At 47.5% G+C, this 27461-nt stretch overlaps 1 protein-coding gene across 10 annotated transcripts in view; it reads right to left on the reverse strand.

The window, feature by feature from the left end:
• The window catches only part of sbf1 (SET binding factor 1), a 70991-nt gene that overhangs the window by 32441 nt on the left and 11089 nt on the right, over positions 1 to 27461 (reverse strand). For 4 of the 10 annotated variants that reach the window (XM_030355262.1, XM_030355257.1, XM_030355256.1 and 1 more), the window contains exons 2-16: positions 20220 to 20305; positions 17182 to 17319; positions 16079 to 16210; positions 15265 to 15375; positions 14125 to 14205; positions 11149 to 11181; positions 8379 to 8484; positions 7478 to 7610; positions 6525 to 6633; positions 4922 to 5035; positions 3026 to 3103; positions 2246 to 2359; positions 1715 to 1843; positions 1495 to 1593; positions 948 to 1161 (exon numbers count right to left, since the gene is read on the reverse strand). In XM_030355262.1, the coding sequence (XP_030211122.1) occupies positions 948 to 1161; positions 1495 to 1593; positions 1715 to 1843; positions 2246 to 2359; positions 3026 to 3103; positions 4922 to 5035; positions 6525 to 6633; positions 7478 to 7610; positions 8379 to 8484; positions 11149 to 11181; positions 14125 to 14205; positions 15265 to 15375; positions 16079 to 16210; positions 17182 to 17319; positions 20220 to 20305 (1677 nt within the window). The remainder of the gene's footprint in view (positions 1 to 947; positions 1162 to 1494; positions 1594 to 1714; positions 1844 to 2245; positions 2360 to 3025; positions 3104 to 4921; positions 5036 to 6524; positions 6634 to 7477; positions 7611 to 8378; positions 8485 to 11148; positions 11182 to 14124; positions 14206 to 15264; positions 15376 to 16078; positions 16211 to 17181; positions 17320 to 20219; positions 20306 to 27461) is intronic. The other 6 variants (XM_030355259.1, XM_030355258.1, XM_030355266.1 and 3 more) reach the window with 4 other exon arrangements.

Here is a 27461-nt window from a genome sequence, read left to right on the forward strand (position 1 = left end):
TTGTTGAGAAGTTTCATTTGAAAGATTGTGGAAGCAGGATTTCATCCACTTCCGTCATTCATACCACAAAGAGGGCAGAATGATTGGGTCATTACTTTAAAAAGAAGACGTTACAGTATTCCGGATAAACTTTCATTTCTGTTGGTACTGAAAGTCCTTTATAGGCAAAAACGCTTAACAACTTGTTAAGCGATGATAGACAATATCAAACAACCATGGAAAGTCTATGGTTCCACCAATTTAACACAAGATTGCGACAATGCGGTAAAATATAAATGTATCTCAGAACTTTATCTAAATGATGAGTGTGTACAGTAAGATCATATTCAGGGATCAGTAACTCACTTCATGAGACTGACTGTGTGGTAATCTTAAAAGAAATCTCTTGATTGCACAATTGCGGGACAGGTTTTATCCTCAATTAAGATAAGGAATTTACTCTGTTGTTATGGTTTGTTTTATTCAGGGGAAATACGCGATTCCTACCACTTCCTCCTATGAGACAATTCCCGTCGGGATGACGATCGGGTGTGATCACTCGAGATTAAACTGTTCTGTACTTTTCCACAATTTCTAATTTATCGGTTAGGGTTACTACTTATTTTAGTATTTGTAATTTATCGGTTAGGGTTACCGGTTATTTTAGTATTTGTAATTTATCGGTTAGGGTTACTACTTATTTTTGTATTTATAATTGATCGGTAAGAGTTTCTACTTATACTGTGTTTGTATTTGTAATTTAGCGGTTAGTATTACAACTTATTTTTGGAATTGTAAATTCGTGATTTCTGCAATTATTTGCTGCCTCCATTCTTTTCGCACGTCCCTTTGAACAAAACCTCTGTTCAACCCATCAATGCAAATCCACGTCCATCGCCATGGAAACGCTCATGCCACCCCCCCCCCCCCCCCCCCCCTCCCCCCCCCTCATGGCCCCGCAGTCTCACCCAGCGGGGGTCCGGAGGGCACCATGGCCTTGACCTCGGCCTTGACGGCGGGGGGTGCGGAGCGCTGCTTTGAGGCGGCGTGGTCCACGAAGAGCTGCACGGTCACGTCGTCCAGCAGGGGGAAGGGGGCCGGGTTCCTGGGCGCGTGCTGCCCATGCCCCTCCGACGGCCGCTGCACCTTGTGGTGCATGGCCACCGCAGGGTAAGGGTTCTCCTGGAGGGGGGAGGGGGAGGGGAGGGAGGGAGGGGGAGAGGGAGAGGGGGGGGGGGAGAGAGAGAGAGGGGGGGGGAGAGAGAGAGGGGGGGATGGGGGGAGAGAGAGAGGGGGAGAGAGAGAGAGGGGGAGAGAGAGAGAGAGAGAGAGAGAGAGAAACGAGAGAGAGAGAAACGAGAGAGCGAGAGCGAGAGCGAGAGAGAGAGAGAGAGAGCGAGAGAGAGAGAGAATAGAAAAACATGAGGAAGTTGCAGAGCTAGGCCAACAGGGACATCAGGACACAGTGACGGTATCGTAGCGTTGCTCTGCGCGACAGTAACCGCCACCACGTACGTTCTTGAAGAGCTGCTCAGCCAGCTCCTTGACGTGGTTCATGACCTTCTGCGGACACGCCTCCTCCTGCCGAATGCGTTCCACCTGATTGGCTACGAGCTGCGGAGACAGGAAGTGAGGTCACAAGCGGTCGACCCAAAACTTTTCCTCTTCACATTTAAAACAACAAATACATCGATAACGTTTATGGATATATTTGACGCTACAACGTCAAACTCACAACGTCAAACAGGTCGGTGACCCGGTAGGGCGGTCCGCGCTCCGAGACGAACCCGGCGAACGCCATACCGTCCAGGACCTTCATCAGGAAGTCGTCCTCCGACAGCGCCCTCTGGCCCAGGAACGCCGCCTGGAAAAAACACCACGCAACGGTCAGCGCCCAAACCTCCCGAGCCTGAGGGAGCCTCCCATGTAACTCGGTGGTAAGTAGACGGCATTTATGCTGCGCTTTTCTAACCAGTGGCCACTCAAAGTGCATTACAATACTTCCTAACATTCACACATTCATGCAACATCAACACACCGACGGCGGTGCCAATCATTCAAGGCGACTGCCGGTTCGTCGGGAGCAGTCAGGTTTAGAGGTGCCTTGCTCAGGGACACCCTGACACTCAGCTAGGAGGAGCCGGGGACTCGAGCTAGCAACCTTCCGGTTACCAGCCGACCCGCTCTACCCACTGAGCCACATGCCGCCCGTAACGACGTAAAGTCTAAGGCTGCGTCACGCCGCCGCCGTCGTCGCCAGGGTTACCTTGTGGAAGCGGATCACGGGCTCCGGGTGGATGCGGATTATGTGTAAACACCAGCGGTACCCCTGGAAGAGCCGGGCGAACAGCCAGAGGAAGACCCCGCGGATTTCCTTATCCTGAGGGGCACAGAGCACACACACACACACACACACACACACACACCTGAGTCTGGGGTCGTTTGGATGTGTGTAACTTTGACCCTAACCCTGACCCTAGCCCTGACCCTGACCCCAACCTTGACGATGTCAGGACCGCATAGTCGCTCCCAAGCGTCCCCAAAATACTCAAGACTCACTTGTTCAGAGTTCACCTGGACTCTGCGTAGCCTCCCTCTTACTGCACACCCGCCCCCCCCTGGGTAATTATTGTAAGTTGTATATCCTGGCACTTAATGTACACACTTATTGTATGTTGTACGTCCTTGCACTTACAGAAAGTACTTAGCATCATGTAGCATCTTATCGTAGCTATCATTGTTGTATACGGGGAATGGTTTAACCTAACGATTGTTGTCTCTGAACATCCTTACTGTACCGACAGCAGTATATTGTTGTTGCTCTTTCTTCTGACAAATGTTCTTATTGGAAGTCTCTTTGGATAAAAGCGTCTGATAAACAACCTAAATGTAAATGTTTGGATGTGTTTCGGCTGCTCGACGAGAGAGGTCTACACACACGCTACCGCAGGATGCTGTGGTACCAGTCTGAGTCGTTCTAGACTAGAGTGAACCAAACACAGAGGTGATGGTTGGGAAGGGGGTGGAGGGTGGAGGCGTCTCTTACTTGGATCTTGAGGGCGGAGGGCTGGATGGAGGCCGGGGGGAAGGCATGGTCGGCCAACTCCAGCTCTGGGTCCAACACCTAGCAACAGCAAAACAACCACAACAACAACAGACGCATCAGACTACCACCAGCACTACCTCAGCATGCAACATTTTCTGATTGGGGCATTTTTCAGACTCCCAATCTTTTCTCATAACCATCCCAGCCGTTCCTTATGTATAATGATTGTTATGGGATTCCCATTTTCAAATTGAGAAGGGCCACGTTGAAGCAACAAACGCAGTCCAGAGTTGAAAGAACATAACAAACAGAAGTAAGAGCTGGTCCGAGCTGGCACAAATCTGTAAACAAAACCCCATCAGTAAACAATTCCCAGACGAGGGCTGCACTATAGTTCCCACCACCCCCTTGGCCTTCATCCCAGTGCACCACTGGGCCCTAACACACCGTCTTCACCATGACTCATCACCCAGAGGAAACCAAAGACCTCGCCCACCCTCACCAAACAAACCATCACCTGGTTCTGGTCCGCCCCGCCCCAAACTGACGATAAACGAATGTAATCTAGCTATCACAGGTCAGTAATCATCCATTATGTTTTAGTGTCTGGGATAGCCTTCACGGGGCAGAGGGAGGTCTTCCTCTTCCTAAACAAACACTGGGATTCATGGTCGACATCACGTAGCCGGTGTTGGGTCGTTTGCAAGAAGAAGAGGTGAACGCTGCCTCCGGTAAACCATCGTAATAACCGGTGCGGGAAATCCTCAACATTATTGATTCAATGAGTAATATGTAAATATTATACTTTACTATTATACTATATTAATACCATTAATCAGATGGACGATAATTACACACAAATCTAACTAGGTGTATCACTATATTTTCTGAATACAAAAGTTTCAAACAAGTTTTCAAACTCAAACCTGTACTATGTCCGTGTTGAAACAGGCAGGAAAAAATTAGAGGTTTTAAGTAGGGCTGGGCAAAGATTAAAAGTTTAATCGCGAATAATCGCATAGTATTGGTGAGTTAACTCGCGATTAATCGCAATTAAAATTATATTGGAAACCACTCCAATTGAAATTAAATTAGATAATCAAATGGAATGACACATCATCATTCATACCAAATGTACCAAAAACTATACCCAAGTGATCTTGAGGGAGTTTAATTGACTCAACGTGAATTGAGTCATATTCAACCCACTGTGGGTTGAATATGAAAATAACGCAACACCTCAGATTTTGTAATTGTAAACAGGCTGTCACTTACTACAATTGTAATCAGGCAGTCACTTACTGCAAGTGTGATTTAATGTAAAGTAAGCGGAACTAAAAACAAAAAAGATTTCTACATTCTGTTAACAAAACCTTTTAAAAAAAAAAAAGAATGTGCGTTAATGCGCCAATTTCAATTAATCAACATGCCCAGTCCTAGTTTAAGTTAATTAAATACTGTAAATACAACATCAACAGTAACGCTACAATAGGAAGAGGAGGTGGAGGAGGAGGAGGAGGAGGAGGAGGAGGAGGAAGTGGAGGGGGAGGAGGAGCAGGAGGAGGAGGAGGAGGAGGAGGCGGAGGAGGCAGAGGAAGGGGAGGAGGAGGAGGAGGAGTGGGAGGGGGAGGAGGAGGAGGAGGCGGAGGAAGTGGAGGGGGAGGAGGAGCAGGAGGAGGAGTGGGAGGGGGAGGAGGAGGAGGAGGAGGAGGAGTGGGAGGGGGAGGAGGAGGAGGAGGAGGAAGTGGAGGGGGAGGAGGAGCAGGAGGAGGAGTGGGAGGGGGAGGAGGAGGAGGAGGAAGAGGAAGAGGAGGAGGAGGAGGGGGAGGAGGAGGAGGAGGCGGAGGCGGAGGAAGAGGAGGAGGAGGAGGGGGAGGAGGAGGAGGAGGCCGTTACCATGGAGAGGGCCGTCATGGTCTGCTGAAGGAGGGGCTCTGGGAGCAGAGAGATGTGCACACATTCTGGGATGGTCACCGTGCCCCCGTCCAGGTCCGCGATGATCACGTCCAGCTAGGAGCACACACACATGGGAACAGACACACACACACACACACACACAGGGACAGACACACACACATGGGAACAGACACACACACACACACATGGGGACAGACACACACACATGGGAACGGACACACACACACACACGGGGACAGACACACACACACATGGGGACAGACACACACACACATGGGAACGGACACACACACACACACGGGGACAGACACACACACACATGGGGACAGACACACACACACATGGGAACAGACACACACACGCACGGGGACAGACACACACGCACACGGAAACAGGAACACACACACACACAGACACACGGGAACACACACACACACACACACACACAGACACAGACACACGGGAACAAACACACACGGGAACACACGCACACACACACACACACACGGGAACAAACACACACGGGAACAAACACACACGGGAACACACGCACACACACACACACACACACACACACACGGGAACAAACACACACATGGTATCAGACACACACACACACACACAGGAACACACACAGACACACGGGAACACACAGACTCACAGGTTTGTTCTCATTTCCTAGTAAAGCCCACATCTTACCCAAAACAGAACTAGCTAACCAAATGTAAAGCTGAATCATTGGTGATACATCTCTACAAACATTCCCCTGTCGGCACGTGTTCATCAAGTGATGCCTGACCCCCGTAACACACACATCCGCGTTTCAATACCGACGGCGACGAGACCGACTGTACAGAACACAGCTTCTCTTTGTGAGGTCAACTACAGAGTGACAGTTGGGGAAGTGTGTGTGTGTGTGTGTGTGTGCGTGTGCGTGTGCGTGTGTGTGTGTGAGTGTTTAATTTCTGTCTTATCAGGCAGTAACAAATCGGAAATTGTTTCACAAGTGATCCGACATTTTCATCCCTCACTACTTTAGACTCAATAAGGCCATTGTTGCCGTGCGGATTTCTGCGTTTTTGTTACAACCCAGGCACTATTAACGACACTCAAGTGGGCCAAAGCTCCGGAGGACGGACAGGCGAGCTCATTGGTCCACAGGTGGAATCTGTCATTCACGGGTCAGCGCAAGTCTATACCAAACCCAGTCCGATTTTAATCAAAAGCTTGGATTCCCGTCCCACTATGTAACCCGACCCTAGTGTAGACAATTTGTTGTGTGGAAAAACAGACAAGTGCTGACGGAACCCGATACACAGAGACACACCGCAGGTGACAAAGACAACAGTCATTTCCTATTTGGTTGTTTGACAACGACCGAAAACACTGAAGTTCACCGGCCGGCTCAGATCCGCTTGTGCACCATCAGTGTGTTGATACGGTCTCTAAAACACCAGATCAACTGCACCGAAGTCAGCCTCGGTGTTAGATGAGGTAGTCGTGTTATCGTGAGAAGACGTCCAAGGTGAACTGGGGGGATTGGGGCAGGGGGAAATGGGGAACATGGGGGCAAGACACCCACCAGCTCTTGTGTCTCGGAGCGGAAGAAGGAGTTGACCCCGATGATGAAGGGCGTGGGGGTGCTGAGCACCTCGAGCAGTTTGCCCGGGAGGATGGGGACGTAGGTGAAGCTGTGAGGACACACACACACACATGTTATTTCAAAAGCACACACACACAGAAACCCAGACAACCACACATGCAAACCCAGACATACACGCTCTAAAACCCAGACACACACACACACACAATCCCAGACACAAACACACACACACCAAGTCACCCACACATGCAAACTGTGACACACAGAAAAAAAACTAAACACACAAACAGGAAGTCAGCATCACCAGTGTGTCAGACATCTTCTAGGTTAAAGGCCGACATTAGCAATAATATACATTTCCTTTAGTTCTTAACCTCGGTTCTATGCCCTGAACTTTACGGGGCTACCTCACAGTGTGCGTGGGAGCACTCGTCTCCTGACTTCATTACTAATCAGCCTGGTGGTGCTGTTAAAGCAGAGGAAGGGTCATTTATCAAACGCTAATGGGAAATGGGCTTTTTATGCGGTCGGCACTTAGCAGTCCACAGGAAGCTACCGACTCTTTGCCGACCGACCCACTGAGCCGGGCTCTTTCAAAATAAAATAAGGAGATAATTCAATAATTCCTCTTCCGATCAATCCTACTGCACCATGGCGACTTGACTTTAAATATTTTTTTCAAACAACACGGCTACTTCAAGACACGAGCGATGACATTAGAACGTCAAAGTGTGAACTCAGTACGTGAAGGCACTTCACACGTTGACACATTTATATTCAGGGCATTTAGCATCCTTACTAGCAGTAAGGATGTTCATAGAACCAAGTGCCGAGCACTAACAATCGCTAGGTTAACCCATTCCCTGTATACAATAAAGACAGCTAGGCTAAGATGCTACACAATGCTAACACGTTGGGGGGGCTGGGGGCACCTGTATTTGAGCGGGAACATGATGGCCAGCAGGCCGCGGCAGGCGTCCGTCAGACGCTGGTAGCTGCTGGACAGGAAGAGGATCTTGTGTTCCGTGAGCGCGGCGCAGAACAGGTAGAGGACGTTCACGATGCCTGAGGAACACAGGAACGTGGACGAGGAACGTTAGGAACGTAACGGGAACGTTTACAGGGACGTAGAGTGTGAGGAACACAGGAACGTGGACGAGGAACGTTAGGAACGCAACAGGAACATTTACAGGGACGTAGAGCGTGAGGAACACAGGAACATAGACGAGGAACGTTAGGAACGTAACAGCATCCATGTAGGGCTGACTTGTTTCTTGAGTACGAACATCGAACCGTTGCAGTTTCTGCCATGGTGGTGTTCAAATATTGGTGGCAATACTTATAATTGTACTGATAAATAAATATCGATGAGTAACTGCCAATGCTGTAGCAGTCAGAAGCTGCGGCACATTTTGGTGCCAATTGTTTAATTTCCTTTGTTAAAAATCGCAGATCTCATTACCTAGAGGTCTGATATAGCCCAGCAGTATCTGCAGTAATCCAATTTACACAACAGCGCCGCGGTCGGTTAATCAACCGAGTTGGCTCGACCACACAAGACGTCCTTCAAGAAAACTACTTTGGCGTTCGCATGGAAAGCCCTTCCTGTTGGCATGGCTGACGGCATCCTCATTCCATCATATGGGCCTCGTTCACAGCGCGACCATATTGGTTCTAAACACTAGCAGGGGGATGGAACTGAAGGCAGAATTCTGGTTAACCCCTAACCCATGCTAGTGTTTGGAGCCAAGATGGCGGCCAGTGAGAATGACCAAATGAGGATGGATGACATGAGAGTCTCTCTCTCTCTCTCTGCCTGTCTCTCTCTCTTACCCAGCTGTCTGAAGAGCTGCGCCACGCTGCTTCCACTGACGGGGAGCGCGTCGTCGATGGGCGTCTGGATCACCTGCCGATCGCCCGCACCCAACGTAATGGTCCTCTAGAGAGAGAGAGAGAGAGAGAGAGAGAGAGAGAGAGAGAGAGAGAGAGAGAGAGAGAGAGAGAGAATAGGTAGAGATGTAGAGAGAAAGAGTAGAGAAGATGAGAGAGAGAACCAAAGGGTGAGAGTAGAGAAGGTGAGAGAAAGATTTAGAGAGACGGACAGAAGGTGAGAGAGGGAAGAAGGAGAGAGAGACGGATGGAGAGAAAGAGGAAGAGAGAGAGAAAACAAAACAATATGAATTCAGGGCGTGAAGAACGCAGGGGGTCTTTGCGTTCGGCTGCAAAGCCCCCACTGATCGGACGTCACGGGGTGAGTCGAGGGAGTGAGAGAGAGAGAGAGAGAGGGGGAGAGGGAGAGGGAGAATCCCAGTGGACTAGCAGCTACATTAGAACTGGGGAGAGGGAGTCAGGGGAGGGAGGGGGGGCAGGGGAGACAAGCCATTCCAGCTGATCAGCGAGAGAGTAGAACTGGGCCGGACTCCATGGCCACCACCCCCGACAACCCCACGCCGGCCACGGGCCGTGTCAATTAACCTTTACCGAGAGGGACATGTCAGAGGGAACAGCAGGTGTTTCCTGCGCTAGAACCAGCTGTGATTAGGACCACAGCTCGTTCTGATAATAAAGGACATGGTTTGGGGAACTGTGGAATCGATGTACTGCTGGTTACTGTGAAGGTCAAGACTCAGAGACAAACTCTGAGCTTGATTAACTTACAATTAACCCAAAGTGTTATACAGTTAAGCAATGCTTACATCATAGTGTAAAACAGGGGCCTTTACAGTGAAACACTAATTCTCTAATTCACTAATTCCAATACGTTGAATAGTTCTCTGCGAGACCTACAACTATTTAACCATGGCTATTTTTAGTATAGGTCCATTTCCCATCAAATAACCATGAAGCCCTTCGTTAGCGATGCTGAAATTGATTTGGTTGAGCAAGTTATGGAAAGGAAACAAAGGGGAAATAGGCGATGAATCAACTGCGTTTCACACGTGGTGAAGCAACCAAGGCGCGTGGGTGAGAAGTGAGAGGTGAATCTTAGAAGGTGAGTTCAGAGATGCACTTCAGAGCAGCATTCAGCCAATGGACTTCCGTTGTGGGGTAACGCACTTGGACCGTGTTAGAGGAAAGATCACACCAGTACATTGTACACGGGTCACACTACTGAACACTGATCAGCGTTCTGCAGGAATGGTTTTGCACACATTTTGAGCACTTTCACATGGTTGATATAATGAATGACAAATGGACGGCCCTGCATCACTGGCACAACTGCCTACTCTAGAAAGATTTGATTAATTTGACTTAAAACGTATTGCATGAATATGCAAATCTTATTGGAGGTGGGTTTGGCCTCACTTGAACAACTTCATTGGTTTCAGTTTGCCTCGACATGCCAAGTTAAAAAAACGCTTGAATGATTCCTTAGCATTAAAAGCTACACATTAAACAGAAACTAAAGTGGGCAAATCTGAAATCATAAGTGTCCTGAGGACCCAGTCTCCTCAACTTGGGACCCCTCTGCCCAGAATCCCTTACTGGTCTAGAAATTATTCTGTGCACACTGACCCTTTATGGTCTAGAAATTATTCTGTGCACACTGACCCTTTATGGTCTAGAAATTATTCTTTGACCCCTGACCCTTTATGGTCTAGAAATGATTATTTGACCCCATGCTCTTATTGGTCTAGAAATTATTCTGTGAACCCCTGCCCTTAAATGATTCTGTGAACAGGGCCCTTAAATGATTCTGTGAACACCGGTCCTCACGCCGCAGTCACACTGTCCACGTCCGTCGAAGGATCTCATGGATGTTGTACGGCACCGTTGCCTGCGTCAGAAAGTTGAGAAATGTTTGACTTTTCGGGCAGCGACGCGTCCCCCGTACGTCAGACACGGCCTTAGTCATCCGTCGACGGATGTGTACAGCGTGAATGCGGCGTTACTGGTCTAGAAAGGACTCTGTGAACCCCTTCCCTCACTGGCCTAGAAAGGTCTCTGTGAACTCCTGCCCTTACTGGCCTACAAAGGATTCTGAGTACCCCTGTCCTGATGAACAGCCTAGGCCGATCCTCTGGGGTAGGTAGGCACACGTGAAAGCGCTTCCGATGTGAGCAGGTGTGCGTGGAGGCGTAGTGCACGTCACTAGCTAGCAGAGAATGAAAAGCGGGGTCATAATCAGTCAGAAGCATCAACACTGAAGACGGTACGACCGCTCAACCAGCCTCTGAGACACAGGAAGGTTTAGTATTAAATATGATCCTACTATCCCGGATAAAGACAGTTAACCTTGAAGATGAATCACGTGTCCTCCAATGAATCATCGAAACGCTTGAGATTTCAAAATTGAATCCGGAGAACTATTAACCAGAAATAGTGGTTAATTAGTTATGTGACGTTAAGAGAAACAAAAGTTACAACAAAAAAAGAATGTAATTTTGATCAGCTGTCGGTACTGAAGCGATGTGATTGGTGGTTCTCGCGGAAAGACGTGTTGATTCATTTGGTTGACGCAAAGCAGAAGGGGAAGCAACGAAGCGCAGGCAGGAAGTCAACTGGGACAGGTACGAGCTGATTGGTCGAAGGCAGGAGGAAAGGAGGCTGGGGGTTGGGGAGTTGGGGGGGGGGGGGGCAGAATGAACTCAGGAAGGCGTACCAAAAAACTCTCCTCCTCCTCTTCCTGGCCCCGCTACACAAGCAAACCGCAGAGAGAGAGACGCACCACATGCAGACACACACACACACAAGAAATAAAAACAAGACAAAAGGTAGGATGAGACCGAGTTAGAGACAGAAGGGGGCTGAGGTCACAGCCCCGAACTCAACAGTAACACACTAGCTCTGCGTGTGCATATACAGGCGTCAACACGAGCTCTGGGCGGAGTGGACGGCCAGAACATGGCTGGGTTAAACAACAGGATGAGAGAGGTGACGACAACAACGAAATACATTTAAGACATGGCGGGACAGGGTGGTGCAAGCATGGCTGCTCTTGACAGCACGGCAGCCATTTTGGAGCCAGGGTCTGCACTGACAGGACATGAATGTGAACGATGTGAATGCCTCAATGTGTGATTTTTTTTGTGACACACGCGCACACAGACACACGTACCTGCACTCATTAACTCACACCGTGATGTATTATCTTTCCGTGGTTTACTTGAACCAGATTCTTTTTGTTTGTTTTCTTTAGATCATTTGATGAATTATTAACCGCAAGGGTCAAAGCAGTTAGAAAACCGAGAACACGATGTATCCTGACACCAAACAATCGTTCAAATCATAATTTTGGTTTGGATTTATCCAATCATCCCTAACGACCAAACCCGGCCGACCAGCATTGAGGCCTCTAATAGTTCCTCAGCGCTAACGACCAGGAATGTGCGTTTTGGAAAATGAAAGAGACACTGAGAGCCAATGACCTCGATTTCTGCAACTTGTGCAATTCCTGAAATGTAGATTTCCCCACTTTGAACCCCTTTGGCCTTTGTCTTCCCGGATTTAATCTATCATTCAAATATCCCAAGTGTGTGTGTGTGTGTGTGTGTGTGTGTGTGTGTGTGTGTGTGTGTGTGTGTGTGTGTGTGTGTGTGTGTGTGTGTGTGTGTGTGTGTGTGTGAAAGTGCCATTAATCTTGGCCTTTGTTACTTAACTGGAAATTATTCAGAAGAACTTGCATGACATTTACCACTTGTAAATTCCCCAAGGGGAAAACTCAAACTACACAACTGTGTGTGTGTGTGTGTGTGTGTGTGTGTGTGTGTCTGTGTGTGTCTGTGTGTGTGTGTGTGTGTGTGTGTGTGTGTGTGTGTGTGTGTGTGTGTGTGTGTGTGTGTGTGTGTGTGTGTGTGTGTGTGTTTAAGTGAAGATCACTGCTTAAGATCAGTACAGGAGGGAACTATTTGTTCTCGGGAGTCAAGAGTCTGAACAAACTAGTTCCCAACATCGTCAAAAGACATTGTGTGAAAGAGGAGAGAGAGAGAGAGAGAGAGAGAGAGAGAGAGAGAGAGAGAGAGAGAGAGAGAGAGAGAGAGAGAGAGAGAGAGAGAGAGAGAGAGAGAGAGAGAGAGAGAGAGAGAGAGAGAGAGAGAGAGAGAATTTAAACAGAGAAATAAAGTAAGACAGTTAAGTGTGTAAGGTGGGGGGGGGGCACGAGTTAAGATGAAGTAAGGAGGCAGGTGTGTGCTTGAGTCAGACTACATCATAATCAGCGTTAAGCAGACATGTTAACCAAGGCAAACCTTTGTTACCAACATTGCAGGCATCCCATAATAAGGAGGTCAAGGGTCACATTCACGGCACCATGTCCCAGTGGGGGGGCCTCACAGCCAAAGAGTCCAGCCGTGGTCTGCCCATAATGCAACGCGGGGGGGTGGGTTGCTTAATTATAACCTTGCCTCGGCCATCTTGATTCCATCTTGGTTCTTAACACTAGGTTAACTAGGCACATAATAATGACCTATATTTAGAGAAAACACTGTAAAACGTAGAATAAACCATCCTTCTTAGCTTAGCCTATGTGTCAGAGAGATGCTAATTAACATAACACCTTTTGATTGGCTTGAAGATCCACTGATAGTAAAGTGAAAGTAACCATGAAGCTAGCTTAGATTACTAAGGCTAAAGAGAGTGCTTCAATATAAAGTAGAGATGGTCTACCTCTAGAGTGAGAATAGAGCGATAAGAGGAGTGGCCTTGAACTTGAACTGGGGACTTCAGTTCTGGTGTTTGTTTAGGGCATAACAATCGTGACTTCAGACACAATGACCGCCTCCATTTCAGGAAATCAGAAGCATATTAATGTTAATGGTATTAACGGTGTTTGGGTTATTGTTTAGTAATGAATTACTATTCATGAAGTAATTTAGGAGGTGACATTGTTGTGTTTGAAACTGAGTGTTTCTAACAAAAAAAAAAAAAAAAACGTTTTTATAAGCCTGTGATACTAACTCCAAATCAGCATATTAATGTTGATTTGGAGTTTTACATGACTACAACTCTCTGGAGAGCTCTCTCGTAATGCCGGCGCATCGGCAGCAAGAACAACCGTGATGCATTCTGATGCGCAAGCCTGATTGTTTTGCTTTGACGACGGTTGAAGAAAAGATCATGGGAAAGGGTCATAATAGAGTTCTCCCTGTTTGAATCCCTCCATGGTTTCACTGACTAGAGATCTGGCGGGTGTAGTTCGATGGTGGGCGGTTTGCCCAAGGGCCATCTGCGCCTCTGTATGGTGAACCAGCAACTCAGCACCTGCTCATGCATGAGCATGTGTGCGGCTTCGTATGCACTGGTGCACACATGTCAGGGTTAGTCATGTTGTTTTAAGTACATTGACATGCTTCGATTTAGCCCAACTGTGCAAGCATTTAGCTCGTTAGCATTAGCATGTTTATGCACAAACTGCCATAATCGTCACAATCTTGGGGTACATGGCCAAAAAATAAAAAGCACAATCACAAATCACGCGGGATTTGAAATGGAAGCCATATGAGAGGATCAATCTCAAATCAATGATTAATAAAATACAGTTTGTTTTGATTGGATTTGGGAGGAGGGTGGGGAAAGCAAAACAACAATGAACCGGGGCTGTTGATTGGCACAGAAGCTTCCGGCACGACAGAAGGGTTACCTGGAGGCAGTTGCCCAGCAGCCAGTCACAGGCCTGGGCATGAGGACCCAAGTCTAAACTACAAACTGGGGACTCAATTATCTGTAACACACAGGAACCCGTGCACAGGGGGGACGCAGACAGACGTCACACGGGGGTCACAACAAAGACATAAAAAAAAGGGAATTAAGAGCTGTATAATAGCACATGTAGTATAATGTATGTTACGATACTATAAAGGATGTCAACGGCTTTGTGGAGAGTGGACATCTTGGTGTATTTTGTTTAAGTTCAATGCTGAAATATCCTCTGTTTTTAGATAGACGTAATATGTATCGATACACTTTTTGAACATTTGTTGTAAAGTAACGTTATTCGCTCTTTCAATAAAAATAATGAAAAACTAAAACAAATGTTACCTTTAAAAGGTAGCTACCATTAAAACCTTTTTCTTCTTCTATCAAACACGCACGCACGCGCTCAGTTACACAAATGCAAGCGCAACACCCACACACTCCAGCTCTTAACAAGCTAAGAAGCCGTAAAACTGCTGCCAATCCACTTTTACTGTTGTGATGAAAAGGCTATGTTATGCTAGCAAGCAGCATAAAACTATAAGCTAAAGCAGTAGGCTGCTGCGCTCTCTGTAGGAGCGTGAACTACCTAGCGGAGTATGGAGGCAATGACCACACGAGGCAGTAACAGGCCCGCTGTCTATCCGTCTGCCTGGGACAGCTCTGACTGATGCATGAGGAGAATCACATCACTGGTTCCATCAGAGGGAGAGAGAGGTACAGAGGGACATAGAGATACAGAGGGACATAGAGACAGATAGACAAAGATAGAGAGAGAAAGAGAGATATACAGACAAACAGAGATACAGAGGGACATAGAGACAGATAGACAAAGATGGAGAGAGAGACAGAGAGATACCGACAAACAGAGATACAGAGATACAGTGGGACAGATACAGAGAGAGAGAGAGAGAGACAGAGAGAGAGAGAGACAGAAAGAAAGAGACACAGAGTGACAGCGCGAGAGAGAAACAGAGAGACACACAGACAGACGGAGAGAGAAAGACACAGAGACAGACAGACGGAGAGAGAAAGACACAGAGACAGACAGACAGAGATACCGACCCCGATCCAGCTGTGTTTTTACCTGCGAGCCCCCTGCGATGGGGATGACACAGCTGAGCAGGTTCCCGATCACCGTCTCCAGGGGCGCGGTGAGCTTGTCCGAGTGGACCGTGTAGATCAGCCCGAGACAGTTCTGTAACCACGGAGACGGGGGAGACGGTGAGAGGATAGCCACGGGAATGCTCTCGTGTTCGGACACACACCAAATGTGTGACGAGGCAGGACTCGACGTGATGATAAGCGGCAGACACAACATGGACGGACAACAACCCTCATGGAACACAGATTGGACAAAGAACGCTTTCTAGTTCAACCAGCTCAGCTCAGGCATAATGAAACGGGCCAACCCTGCCGGTATAAGTGCACAGAGCAGAGGGTAGATAAGGGGGTGAATGAGTGCAATACAATCTCCTCAAGATTGCATCTTCCCAAGATCGATTGCGATTTTGGCTGGAGGAAACATTCATTCATCATTGGTATCTCATCATAAGTCATGATGCGGTATCAATGATGTATTAGTAGAGTATATATTACCCCATGTGATAAATGGACTGCATTTATACTAGGCCTAAAGCACTTTCCTAACCCTGTGGCCACTCAAAGCTCTTCACGATGCTGCCTCACATTCACCCGTTCATGCACACATTCACACGCCGACGCAGGGCGACAGCCAGCTGGTCAGGAGCAGTCAGGGTGAGGTGCCTCGCTCAGGGACACCTCGACACTCGGGGATCGAACTAGCGACCTTCCGGTCACCAGCCAACCCGCTCAACCTCCTGCCGCATGCCGCCCCTACGGGATTGTTTTTGTTGTTGTTGTTGTTGTTGTCGTCGTACCCTGAAGACCTCGGTGTGGTCCAGTTGGGACACCAGCACCAGACTCTTCGGGCCGTAGAGCTGAGCCGGCGGGACGGCCGCCGCTGAGGAGGAAACCTCGTCTTCATCCACCTCGCTGGCCTCCGCCACCTTCTGAACACACACAGGGACACACACACACACACAAAGGGACACGCACACACACACACAGAGGGACACGCACACACACACACACACACAGGGACACGCACACACACACACACACACAGAGGGACACGCACACACACACACACACACACACACACAGGGACACGCACACACACACACACAGAGGGACACGCACACACACACACACAGGGACACGCACACACACACACACACAGAGGGACACGCACACACACACACACACACACACACAGGGACACGCACACACACACACAGAGGGACACGCACACACACACACACACACACACAGGGACACGCACACACACACACACACACACACACAGGGACACGCACGCACACACACACACAGAGGGACACGCACGCACACACACACAGGGAGACACACACACACACACAGGGACACGCACACACACACACACACACACACACACACACACACACAGGGAGACACACAAACACACACAGCGACACGCACGCACACACACACACACAGGGAGACACACACACACACACACACACAGACAGGTTTAGTGGGGTCTCTGAAATAACTTAACAGTCAATAGTGACCCATGACCCAAGACTAGCTGGCCACACAGTACACCTTACTCATTAATTCAACCCACAGGTATTTTGAATAACAAGGATCCGAAATTTGGTATTTGACTTGAAGGCGGCTCGACACACCTAGCCCAGTGTGCCCGTTGGCGGTTGTGTACATGTGTGCGTGCACTTGTGTGTACGTGTGTGTATCTGTGCTCGTTGGTCTGCTTGCATGTGTGCTCAGGTGTGTGCGTACAGTATGTGCCCGTCAGTGTATGCGTACGCCGTACGTGTGTGCATGTATATGTGCTTGTAGGCGTGTGTGTGCGCATGTGCCTGGGAGTGTATGTATGCGAGTGTTCATGCATAATTCGCGTATATGTGTGCGTGACACTCACAGGCGGGTGGTCCAGCTCCTCCCAGAAGGTGAAGCACGCGCAGTAGTGGCGCTCGGAGTTGATGTCGGTCAGAACCGCCACGAAGAAGGAGGGGGGCAGTCGCTGGGGCACCAGCTGCCATCCGTTGGGTTGGCAGAACTGAGGAGAGAGGAGGAGGAGGAGCCATTACAGCGGGATAGGGGGGGGGGGCAGGACCCGGGAGGAACCGATATGTCACACCTACATCGGTATCGGATGACAATTGTCGGCAGGGCGAATATTGTGATAAAAATAATAATAATAAATGCTTTATTTTTGAATAGGGACAGTGCACATTAATGAACATTGATGTTTAAACATCTTTGTAAACATGCCGGATTATAGCAGAGCTGCTCATTTGCATCCGTAGGTAGTCCCTAATAAAATAAATATAAAAAGTACAAACAGAAGAGACAGCAAATTAATAGATAAAAAGCAAATAAAAGAGACTGCAAACAAATAGATAAAATACAAAGTAGAGGAGACAACACAAACAGCACAATACAGTACACAATCATAAAGATACCAGATGACAGGATATAACAATGCATTAAAAAGTAATGTTCAATTAGTGTCCGGTAGTATGATATCGATATCAAGCGAATATCAAGCTGATTAGGCATATATACCCGGTGTTGGTGTATAACGAATAACGCAAAAAAACGTTGTCAGGTAAAAGGTGGCTATATTAATAGTTTCATAAAAATAACAATTATGAATACATTTTTATTAATAATTACAACTTTTTTTTCATTGAGACAGTTCAGTTATTTTTTTTCTAATACTTGGTTTCCTGGCACAAAAAAATAGAATGATAATAAATCAGTAGCAGCCGAATTTTGCGTGATTCATTCTTAATATTTCTGCAGGGATTCAGCCCTGACTGACAGAGGTTTGGCCGTGTTTTAAAGTGAGGCGAGTTCATCCGCGGTGACACCTTTGGACAGGTGATTTCTGGGAGACCCATGTGTGCTGCTACATACCCTTTGGTCTGTCTGACGGAGTCATGGAGATCTGGGCTATCATTAAACTTAATACAGGAGGCTGCAAGAGGAAATTCCATCCGTCAGTTACGCTGGAAGGACACAGCCTTCTTGCTTGGAATTGTCAGATAAAAAATTACTTTGGACTAGGGGTGTGAACGGTTCCAAAGAATTGTAAACGGTTACACAACCCCTTTTTTTTTCCGTGTACACGGTTAACCGTAATCATTTTTTTTCTTTTTTTAAAGTGAACCGCAGTCGCGCTATAGGGGGATTATTGATTTATCAACACGGCGGATGCGCTAGCAGACGGATCGCACATAGAACATTTGTTTGACTGGTTGCCACGGTTATCTCCGTGCGGTTAATTTGCAGTTGCGGTGTTAATTAGAATGTCGTCAGCTCACTGTTACATTAAACTATAATCAGAAAAGGCGGTTATATGCTAAAGACCCTAGAGTATCTGTGGTATAAAGGCTGGGACGAATTTTGAATTATAAATATGTAAACTTAATGTTGAAAGTATGGACCGTCGCGATTCCCTTTGAAACAATGGCGCAGTGATTTTTTTATTTTACGGATTTCGTTTACTTATTTTTCCTAAACGGTTATGATTTACTAACCGGTGACACGTGTACGACCCTACTTTGGACAAATATGTAATATATGTCTATATATATAATAATTAGTGCTGTCAGTTAAATGCGTTATTAACGGCGTTAACGCAAACCAATTTTAACAGCGTTAATTTTTTTATCGCGCGATTAACGAAAAAAAATATATATATTCTTTCTTTGGCTCAAAACAAAGAAGCAGTAGCCTGACTGTTATGTTCAAGGCAGTATGTTTGTATGTTCATCGTTTAATTGCACTATAGGCTTTTTTTTGTATCACCTGTTTTGATCAGTATATGCCAATGTTGTTATCAATAAAAAAACATTTGCACAAGGCAAGCCGATGCACTTCTCCATGTTGATAAGAGCATTAAAATGAGAACTATTAATGGGACAAAGAAATCAAGGGATTTTTAGCATAGAAAAAACATTTGTGATTAATCATTGTGTTTTTGGTGATTGACAGCCATTGTTACTCTCTGTTAAGTACATAACATATTCCAGTCAGGATGCTAGAGATTTATTGACATTATGATTAGCTAGTTATGTAGGATGTAGACCGCAAACCCATTAAAAATGACTTGACCACAAAACGACAAACACTGTCTGGTGCCTACCCAAAAGAAACTCAGTCCGAGTTTAAGTCTGCGGACCGCAGACAACAGATTATTAAACAAGCCCAACATGGCTGTGATTCAATTAACAGAAACGCTGTTTCCCTTCTCAGTTTGGGATGGTTATGTAATCAATACTTGTGTATTGGCTGCTTGTCAGACCATTTAAATTCTGAGTCTCACCCATTTGGTTTCAGGGAACTTTTGCATAGCGACAAACTAGAAGAGCATTTATTTGCATTTCAAATTCGACGGCGTAAGCCCAGTTTCCACTGCTTCCCGGAACACCAGGAAGAGAACCCATGAACACCGGCAGTGCCTTGCTCAAATTGAATTGATTTGATTCATCTGTGGACCTGATTCTGGAGTTCATCCTGAGTTCATGTGTTCATCCTGAGTTTGTGTGTTCATCCTCAGTTCATGTGTTCACCCTGATTTCATCTGTTCATCCTGAGTTTGTGTGTTAATTCTCAGTTTATGTGTTCATCCTGAGTTTGTGTGTTCATTCTCAGTTCATGCGTTCATCCTGAGTTTGTGTGTTCATTCTCAGTTCATGCGTTCATCCTGAGTTTGTGTGTTCATTCTCAGTTCAAGTGTTCATCCTGAGTTTGTGTGTTCATCCTGAGTTCATGTGTTCATCTTGAGTTCATGTGTTCATCCTGAGTTGGTGTGTTCATTCTCAGTTCATGTGTTCATCCTGAGTTCATGTGTGCATCCTGAGTTTGTGTGTTCATTCTCAGTTCATGTGTTCACCCTGATTTCATGTGTCCATAGGCGTGTGAGTGAGTGTTTGGGATGTGTCGACGTACCAGCTCAACCCCTTGTGGGAAAGGGTTGTCCTCCCAATCCTTCTCAGGAAAGCGCTGGACAATACAACCCTGTCCCTCAGCGCCCCCTGTGGAGAGAGAAGGAAAGGCGGTTAATTACCGTTTAGTCAGAGCCGTTTGAAAGTATTGTTTGGTTTGTTTAGCAACTGTACAATCCTATTAGTCTGTAAATACAAAAGGGTTTTTACACAGATTTCAGAGTATATGCTAATGTAGCCCTCAGATATCCTACAGTAGGCCGACGTAGTTAAGCCAACAACAATTGGTACATGCCAAAGATTATTGAACCAAACAAACACAAATTACACAATGCGACACCATTGGGATTATTGAACAAGTTAAGCAAAAGAGACAAAGGCAAAATAATGATTCTGTCAATGCCATTTTTCATACATCAATGAGATCAATCATCATTGATCTCAGACTTGATTATGAATCAAACCCCAGGACAAACTGTCCCGGCAGATGTTAGCACAGAATGTCAGAGCCCAAGCTGTCTAAATCAATAAATAAGTCATCATGCCACACTCTCAACATTAACAACTCTAGAACAAACTGCCACGTTGGGGTCATCAACGAACTCCCGAGTCCCTACTCAACCCCGAGACCAACGGTTCAGCACGTGAAAACAAGGTCATCCAAAACGCTTTCACTTTCTAAATTTCCCCCATTTCCTGCTGACTAACCGTGGGGCCCATCCCGCGTTGGGGCCGTCCCTAGCAGGGGCCGGGCGGGCGGTGCGGCGACATGAAAAAGACCTTATGTAACCCCCCCCCCACACACACACACACACACACACACACACACACACACACACACACACACACACACACACACACACACACACACACACACACACACACACACACACACACACACACACACACACACACACACACACCCGACACCACCACCACCACAAGTGTCCCTTTCAGCGGAGGCCTCGTCGGAGGCCCCAGCCGTCTGCTTAATGGCAGCATTCATACGGGCGGACAATACCCCCGAACCGACGCCGCACAGAAAGAACCCCCGGAAACTCGACGCACTCAAAACAAAATGGAGGCGCAGAAAGAAAGAGATATTATGCCCGGGTTAAATAGAGGAGAGGCGAAGGGTTCGTTGGGTCTGAATGCTGCGTCAGAGAGGACGAAAAAACATTGCCCCTGTGGGCCTTTTCTTACCAAGGGAACCAAAACATGAACACAGACATACACAAACAATACACAAACATAAAGTAGGCTAGCTCCCAAGACACACTACAGAGTAACCCCCCCCCCCCCCCCCCCCCCGCCCTCTCTCTCTATCGAAGCAGTCGTCTTTGAGGGATGGAGTCAAAGGGGCTTGCTCCTCCTCGTCTTCTCTTGCCCCCATCTCTAGCTCTCCCATCTATTCCCAGCGGCATTCTCCTCTCTTCTCACGTCTCTGGGTCTGTTAGGATGCCTGCTCCTCCTGCTGCTCCTACTCCTCCTCCTCTCCCCTGTCTGACCTCTCCCTCTCCTCACCGATCCTTTCCCCCACCCTCTCTCAAAGCCTGGCCTCTCATCTTTGCCTTGCCCCTTCTCTCTCCTCTTCCTTATGCTTCATGTTCACTCCATCGCTTTGCTATCTCTCTCTCTTTCTCCTCCATTTTACAGTTTAGGGCATTTAGCATAATGGCTTACAACGGTTCATACACACGTCGACACACCGACCGCGGAGTCAACCATGCAAGGTGACAGCCAGCTCGTCAGGAGCAGTCAGGGTGAGGTGTCTTGCTCAGGAACACCTCGACACGTCTAGGAGCTAGCTAGGATGAGCCGGGGATCAAATTAGCAACCCTCCGAAAAGTCCCTTGCAAGACCCTGCACCCGTGTATTCTCTTCTCTCATCACGCTCTCTCCATCCCTCTCTCCTCTGTCTGTGTCTTCTCTTCTCTTGTCATGTTCTCTCCATCCCTCTCTCCTCCCTCTGTCTGTGTCTCCTCTCATCATGTTCTCTCCATCCCTCTCTCCTGTGTCTGTGTCCTCTCTCCTCGTCATGTTCTCTCCATTCCCTTCTCCTCTGACCGTGTCTTCTCTTCTCTCATCCTGTTTTCTCCATCCCTCACTCCTCCGTCTGTCTTCTCCCCTCTCATAGTGTTCTGTCCGTCCCTCTCTCCCGTCTGTTTGTCCTCCTGCTCTCGCTGGTCTGTTTGATGTCAGCCTTCCCTTCCCGGTCCCTGAGTTCTCTGTGTGTGTATCGTCAGGTGGACAGGGGTCCACTCCTTCTGCACTCACTGGTCTAGATTCCTGTCATTCCAGGGCCCCCTCCAGCAACACGTCTAGACCTCCAGTAAGATCCAGCGAAGAGACGCAGGCGTCCATGCAGTGGGCGGCTGCTACTCTTCCTACCAGTCTTATAACCACAGATCAGTGAAGAGCGCTCAGCTTGTCACTGGAACCTCAACGCAAGACTTTTTAATGGGACGGTGTGAATTATTCAAATCAAAATTAAGATCACGAGATGGTACAACTCTTGAAAGTTGTTCCAGCCTCCTTCCCTAGATGCAGCTTGATCCGAGAGAGTTCAGAGTAAGACATGGATGGATGGTTTACACAACAACACAAGTTTGTACACACAGTGCCAGATGAAAAACGGGTTATGAAGTATTAAAACACCGGATGCAAACTAAAAACAAAACCCAAACCAACATGATGTCATCCTCAAGACCGATTTCAGATAAAAGCAGGCAAGCAGTTACGGAGAAATGATAAGACAATAAGATAAGAAGATACCACCGCTCCACCAGAGCTTCAACCAGTCTTCGCGGGCCTCTTCCACGCTGCATGTGACCACCGCGCCCAGACTGTGGGTGACTCATGGCACGCGACACACACACACACACACACACCTGATGCAAGCCGGGGACTTTTCAGTCTGTGAAACCCCGGCGACGTGCGTGGCAGCCCTCACGTTACCACGGAAGCTGCAAGCTTTGAACCAGGCTAGGAACCGAAACCCGAGGTTCGTAGCCAGGTTTGGGTTTGTGGCCTGGTTCTTCTTGAGAACCAGGCTTCGACCCTATGGCAGCATTGCAGCGTTCTTCTCTGCTCAGGTGGTTACAGAGTGTGCATGTGCAAACGGCATGAGCGAGCGTGCCGTGGACTATTGCAAGCACGCGCGTGTACGCACACTAGGGGGCGTGTCTTGAGTGTTGTCCGGTTGGCTGCAGACTGAACGGAACTTATCTGGGTCAGGGAAGGATGAGGATCAGGTGACAGGGAAATAGAAGTCACCGCGACGGACACATTTGGATAAAGCTTCGGCTTTGTTGGAAAATCTGCCGGGTTGAGGTGCAAAAGGTTCTTGTTTTTGAATCCCAATGTCCACATCCTAGGGGTCCTTGAGCAGGATTTGGTAGAAATAAACAATAACTTCTGGCAAAAAATATTATATAGACGAGTAATTACAATTTAATCTATAATAATAAAAACAATAGGTTGTCTCGCAGCTTTGCTGCTTGACACCCAAATACTATTAACAATTAAATTAAGTAAATGGTAGTGAATAAATATTGAATTTCTCATCACAACAACTAATTTGATCCAATATTGAATAGTGAAAGTCCCTCTCCACACATTGCAACTGCATAAACAAGATAGTATCCAATGAATAAAACTGAAAGTAACCGTTACAATGCAATGTTGATGACACCACGATTGTGTTGAATATTAACTTGGCTCCCCAGGGACGGTTCAGTGTGTGTTTCAGACACACGCACACACCTGAGCTACATCTCTGAGCTCTGCTAATGGAGTCCAGTGCTCAGATGAGCGTCTGACTCTGCAGGAAGACAGAAACACCTCACCTAGGGCCCTATGAAATCCGCGATAACGAAAACGCGGACGGAATCACGGAATTGGACAATAAAAACGGAATCAACTGATATTTTTTTTTTTTTTTTTTTTTTTTTTATTAAGCAGGAAAGTATTAAAAGTAACAAAGTTACAATTTAAAACGGGCCTGTCTTAGTAAAATAACTGATTTCCAGCAGTTTCCTGTTCTTCTGCACATATAACATGCAACAGGGACAAGGCACATCAGACGTCACATTTACAATATGCAGCGGAATTCGCCATTATTTTGGTGAAATTCAGTTTCGAGGGAAAAGGGAAACAACACAGGTGACATTAACGTCACTGAATGTTTAGCAGTCACTCGCACAACAATGTTAAAAAAAAATCCCCGGTCCACCACGCAAACAATAGGTCCCGCTCCTAACAAGAAGCCAAAGAAGAAGTTGAAGCGCCCGTAATTCGGTTCTAACCCCAAATTCAGAGCCGAACAATATCCAAAACACTTCTATCACTCAGGTGTTTTGTAGAATATGTCAACATACTATCGATTGGAAACGCAAAGATACGTGCGATGACCACTTGAAGTCCAAAATCCATATGAAAAACAATGAACGCCGTAGCCAGGGCACGCCCCTTCAAACAATAATTTGAGTTTATAAAAAAAGAGTTTATAAGCACTTTAATATTTATGTCATGTTTTTATTTGAAGCACTAAAAACAGTGCAATGTTGTGATGTTTTAATAAATGTAGTCTTCTATCTGATTAAATTGTATTCGTTCGCACTTATTTGACACTCGTTCTGATGATTTTAAGTGTAAAAACGGAATTAATGAAAATTAAAACGGAAAAAACGGAATTTGGAAAAAAATAAAACGGAATTTGGAAAAAAATAAAACAGATTTCATATGGCCCTACTCACCCTTCCCCGGAAACACAGACCACAGGCTGGAAGCATCCGGAGCACTACATTAGGCTTTACCAGTACAGCGCATTAGAGACGCCTCCACCATTACAACCACTAACCTAAAGCTGGTCATATGTTGGCCTACAGAAAGCTGCGTCTTGCTCACAGCAGACGACGTGTGTGTGTGTGTGTGTGTGTGTGTGTGTGTGTGTGTGTGTGTGTGTGTGTGTGTGTGTGTGTGTGTGTGTGTGTGTGTGTGTGTGTGTGTGTGTGTGTGTGTGTGTGTGTGTACTGGTTTTCAATGAGTGGTAGATGAGGGAAGTTTAGATGGCCGACAAATGTTTGACTAGATGTTTAAACCGCGGTTCGATTAAGACCAGTGACGGCCTAGTATCAACCAACAACAACAGCAACAAACTCAAATCAAATTGACAATTGTTGTGAATAAAGAAACAAGCGATACGCAAACGACAAAGGTAGATAATGTTTCCCTGCCCTGAACAAACGTTTGTTGCATCATTTGATATTTCCCCCATCACTGGCAGTGCACAATAGATCTGCAGCAGTAGTCAGCACCGTAGAGCAATAACAAAGAGGCTCAGCGATGCAGGGGAAGCGGTATTACACTATGTGGCAGGTGACCTGGCCACAAGGCCGGCCTTCTGAACAGTGAGAGGACGGAATAGGGATGTGGTCATCAGTTTAATGAACCCAAAACACAAGCTTGTCAATCCAACGCAGCAGAGTAGACAGACTCAGAGGAGTTCATATGAGGGCTGTGTGTGTAGACAATGCAGTCTTTACTGCATGCATCTGCTAACAGCGATGTTGATGTAAAGCACTGTGTTGTACACTGACTGGCGCCTAAATATGTGCTAGCTTCCAGTTCCTCACAGGAGGTTTAGAATGCGTGCGCCATTACTCACCGCATAACTTTGTCAACAAACGCTATTGTCTCACATAACAACAGCTAGCCCTGATTAGAATCCAACTTCACAGGGAGAGTGAAAAACCCTTGTGGTCACACAACCTGAACTGCCTCAAGAAAATAAGGCTGAAGTGAAACGTTATTTAAGGCTAAACCGACCCTCATAATACAGCATTTCCAGCTTAATTCAATATAAAACGATACGAGCAGGGGACTCTTATGATTAACAATCGTGTGACGGATCACGCTGAGATACTTTCGAGTTTGGGTCGTTGAGGAGCGGCGAGGGGTCCAGGGGTCACCTCACTACAGAGGGCCGCAGGCCGACAGACTGCGTGGATATCAGGGTTGGAACCCAGTAACTTTCGTCTTGGGGGGATGGAACCAAGAGCCTTTCGGCCTGGGGGTTGGGGTTTGGAACCCAGAGCCTTTTGGCCTGGGGGTTGGGGGTTGGAACCAAGAGCCTTTCGGCTTGGGGGTTGGAACCAAGAGCCTTTCGGCTTGGGGGGATGGAACCCAGACCCTTTCGGCTTGGGGGTTGGAACCAAGAGCCTGAAGGGCTTGGGGGTTGGAACCAAGATCCTAAAGGGCTTGGGGGTTGGAACCAAGAGCCTTTCGGCTTGGGGGTTGGAACCAAGAGCCTTTCGGCTTGGGGGGTTGGAACGAGGAGCATTTCGGCTTGGGGGGTTGGAACGAGGAGCATTTCGGCTTGGGGGGTTGGAACGAGGAGCATTTCGGCTTGGCGGGTTGGAACCAAGAGCCTTTCGGCTTGGGGGGATGGAACCCAGTGCCTTTCGGCTTGGGGGGATGGAACCCAGTGCCTTTCGGCTTGGGGGGATGGAACCCAGACTCTTTCAGCTGGGGGGTGGGCCCCCTTCTACCCGGCGGTGCACGCTGGAGCGTACTGGAGGCAGGCAGGATCCTGTCAGGAGGCCGTTGGTGGTAAATGTCAGGCGTGCTAGTAGGGGCACGTCGATGGCACCGCGGGGACAGTGATGCTGTGTCGGAGCGCAGTGGGAGCCACACGGGTTATCAGCACATAACACGGTTGACTTCAGCGTGACAGGGGGGGGGGGGGGGGGGGGGGGACTTGAGGAGGCATGACATCACGCACACGCGTGACACATACAGACACAAGGACAGACAGGCAAGGACACACACGCAAGCATGCAGACAGACGGAGACACAAGGACACACACCGGCACACAAACACACGCAAGCACACAGAAAGACGCATACACACACACACACACCTGCACGCATGCACAAACAGAAAGACACAAGGACAAACACCTGCACACAAACACACACAAGCACACAGAAAGACGCACACACACACCTGCACGCATGAATAGACAGAGACACAAGGACACACACCTGCACACAAACACACACAAGCACACAGAAAAACACACACATACACACCTGCACGCATGCACAGACAGAAAGACACACACCTGCACACACACACCCGCGCAGACGGTTGCTTTGGAAAGAAGCCTCTGCTAAATGAATAAATAGTGCGCAACAGCACCATAAAAGAAGAACTACACAGGATGCAGGTGTCGACAGTTGC

This window comes from Gadus morhua, chromosome 4 (genome assembly GCF_902167405.1).
Source record: "Gadus morhua chromosome 4, gadMor3.0, whole genome shotgun sequence".
Classification (NCBI taxonomy): domain Eukaryota; kingdom Metazoa; phylum Chordata; class Actinopteri; order Gadiformes; family Gadidae; genus Gadus; species Gadus morhua.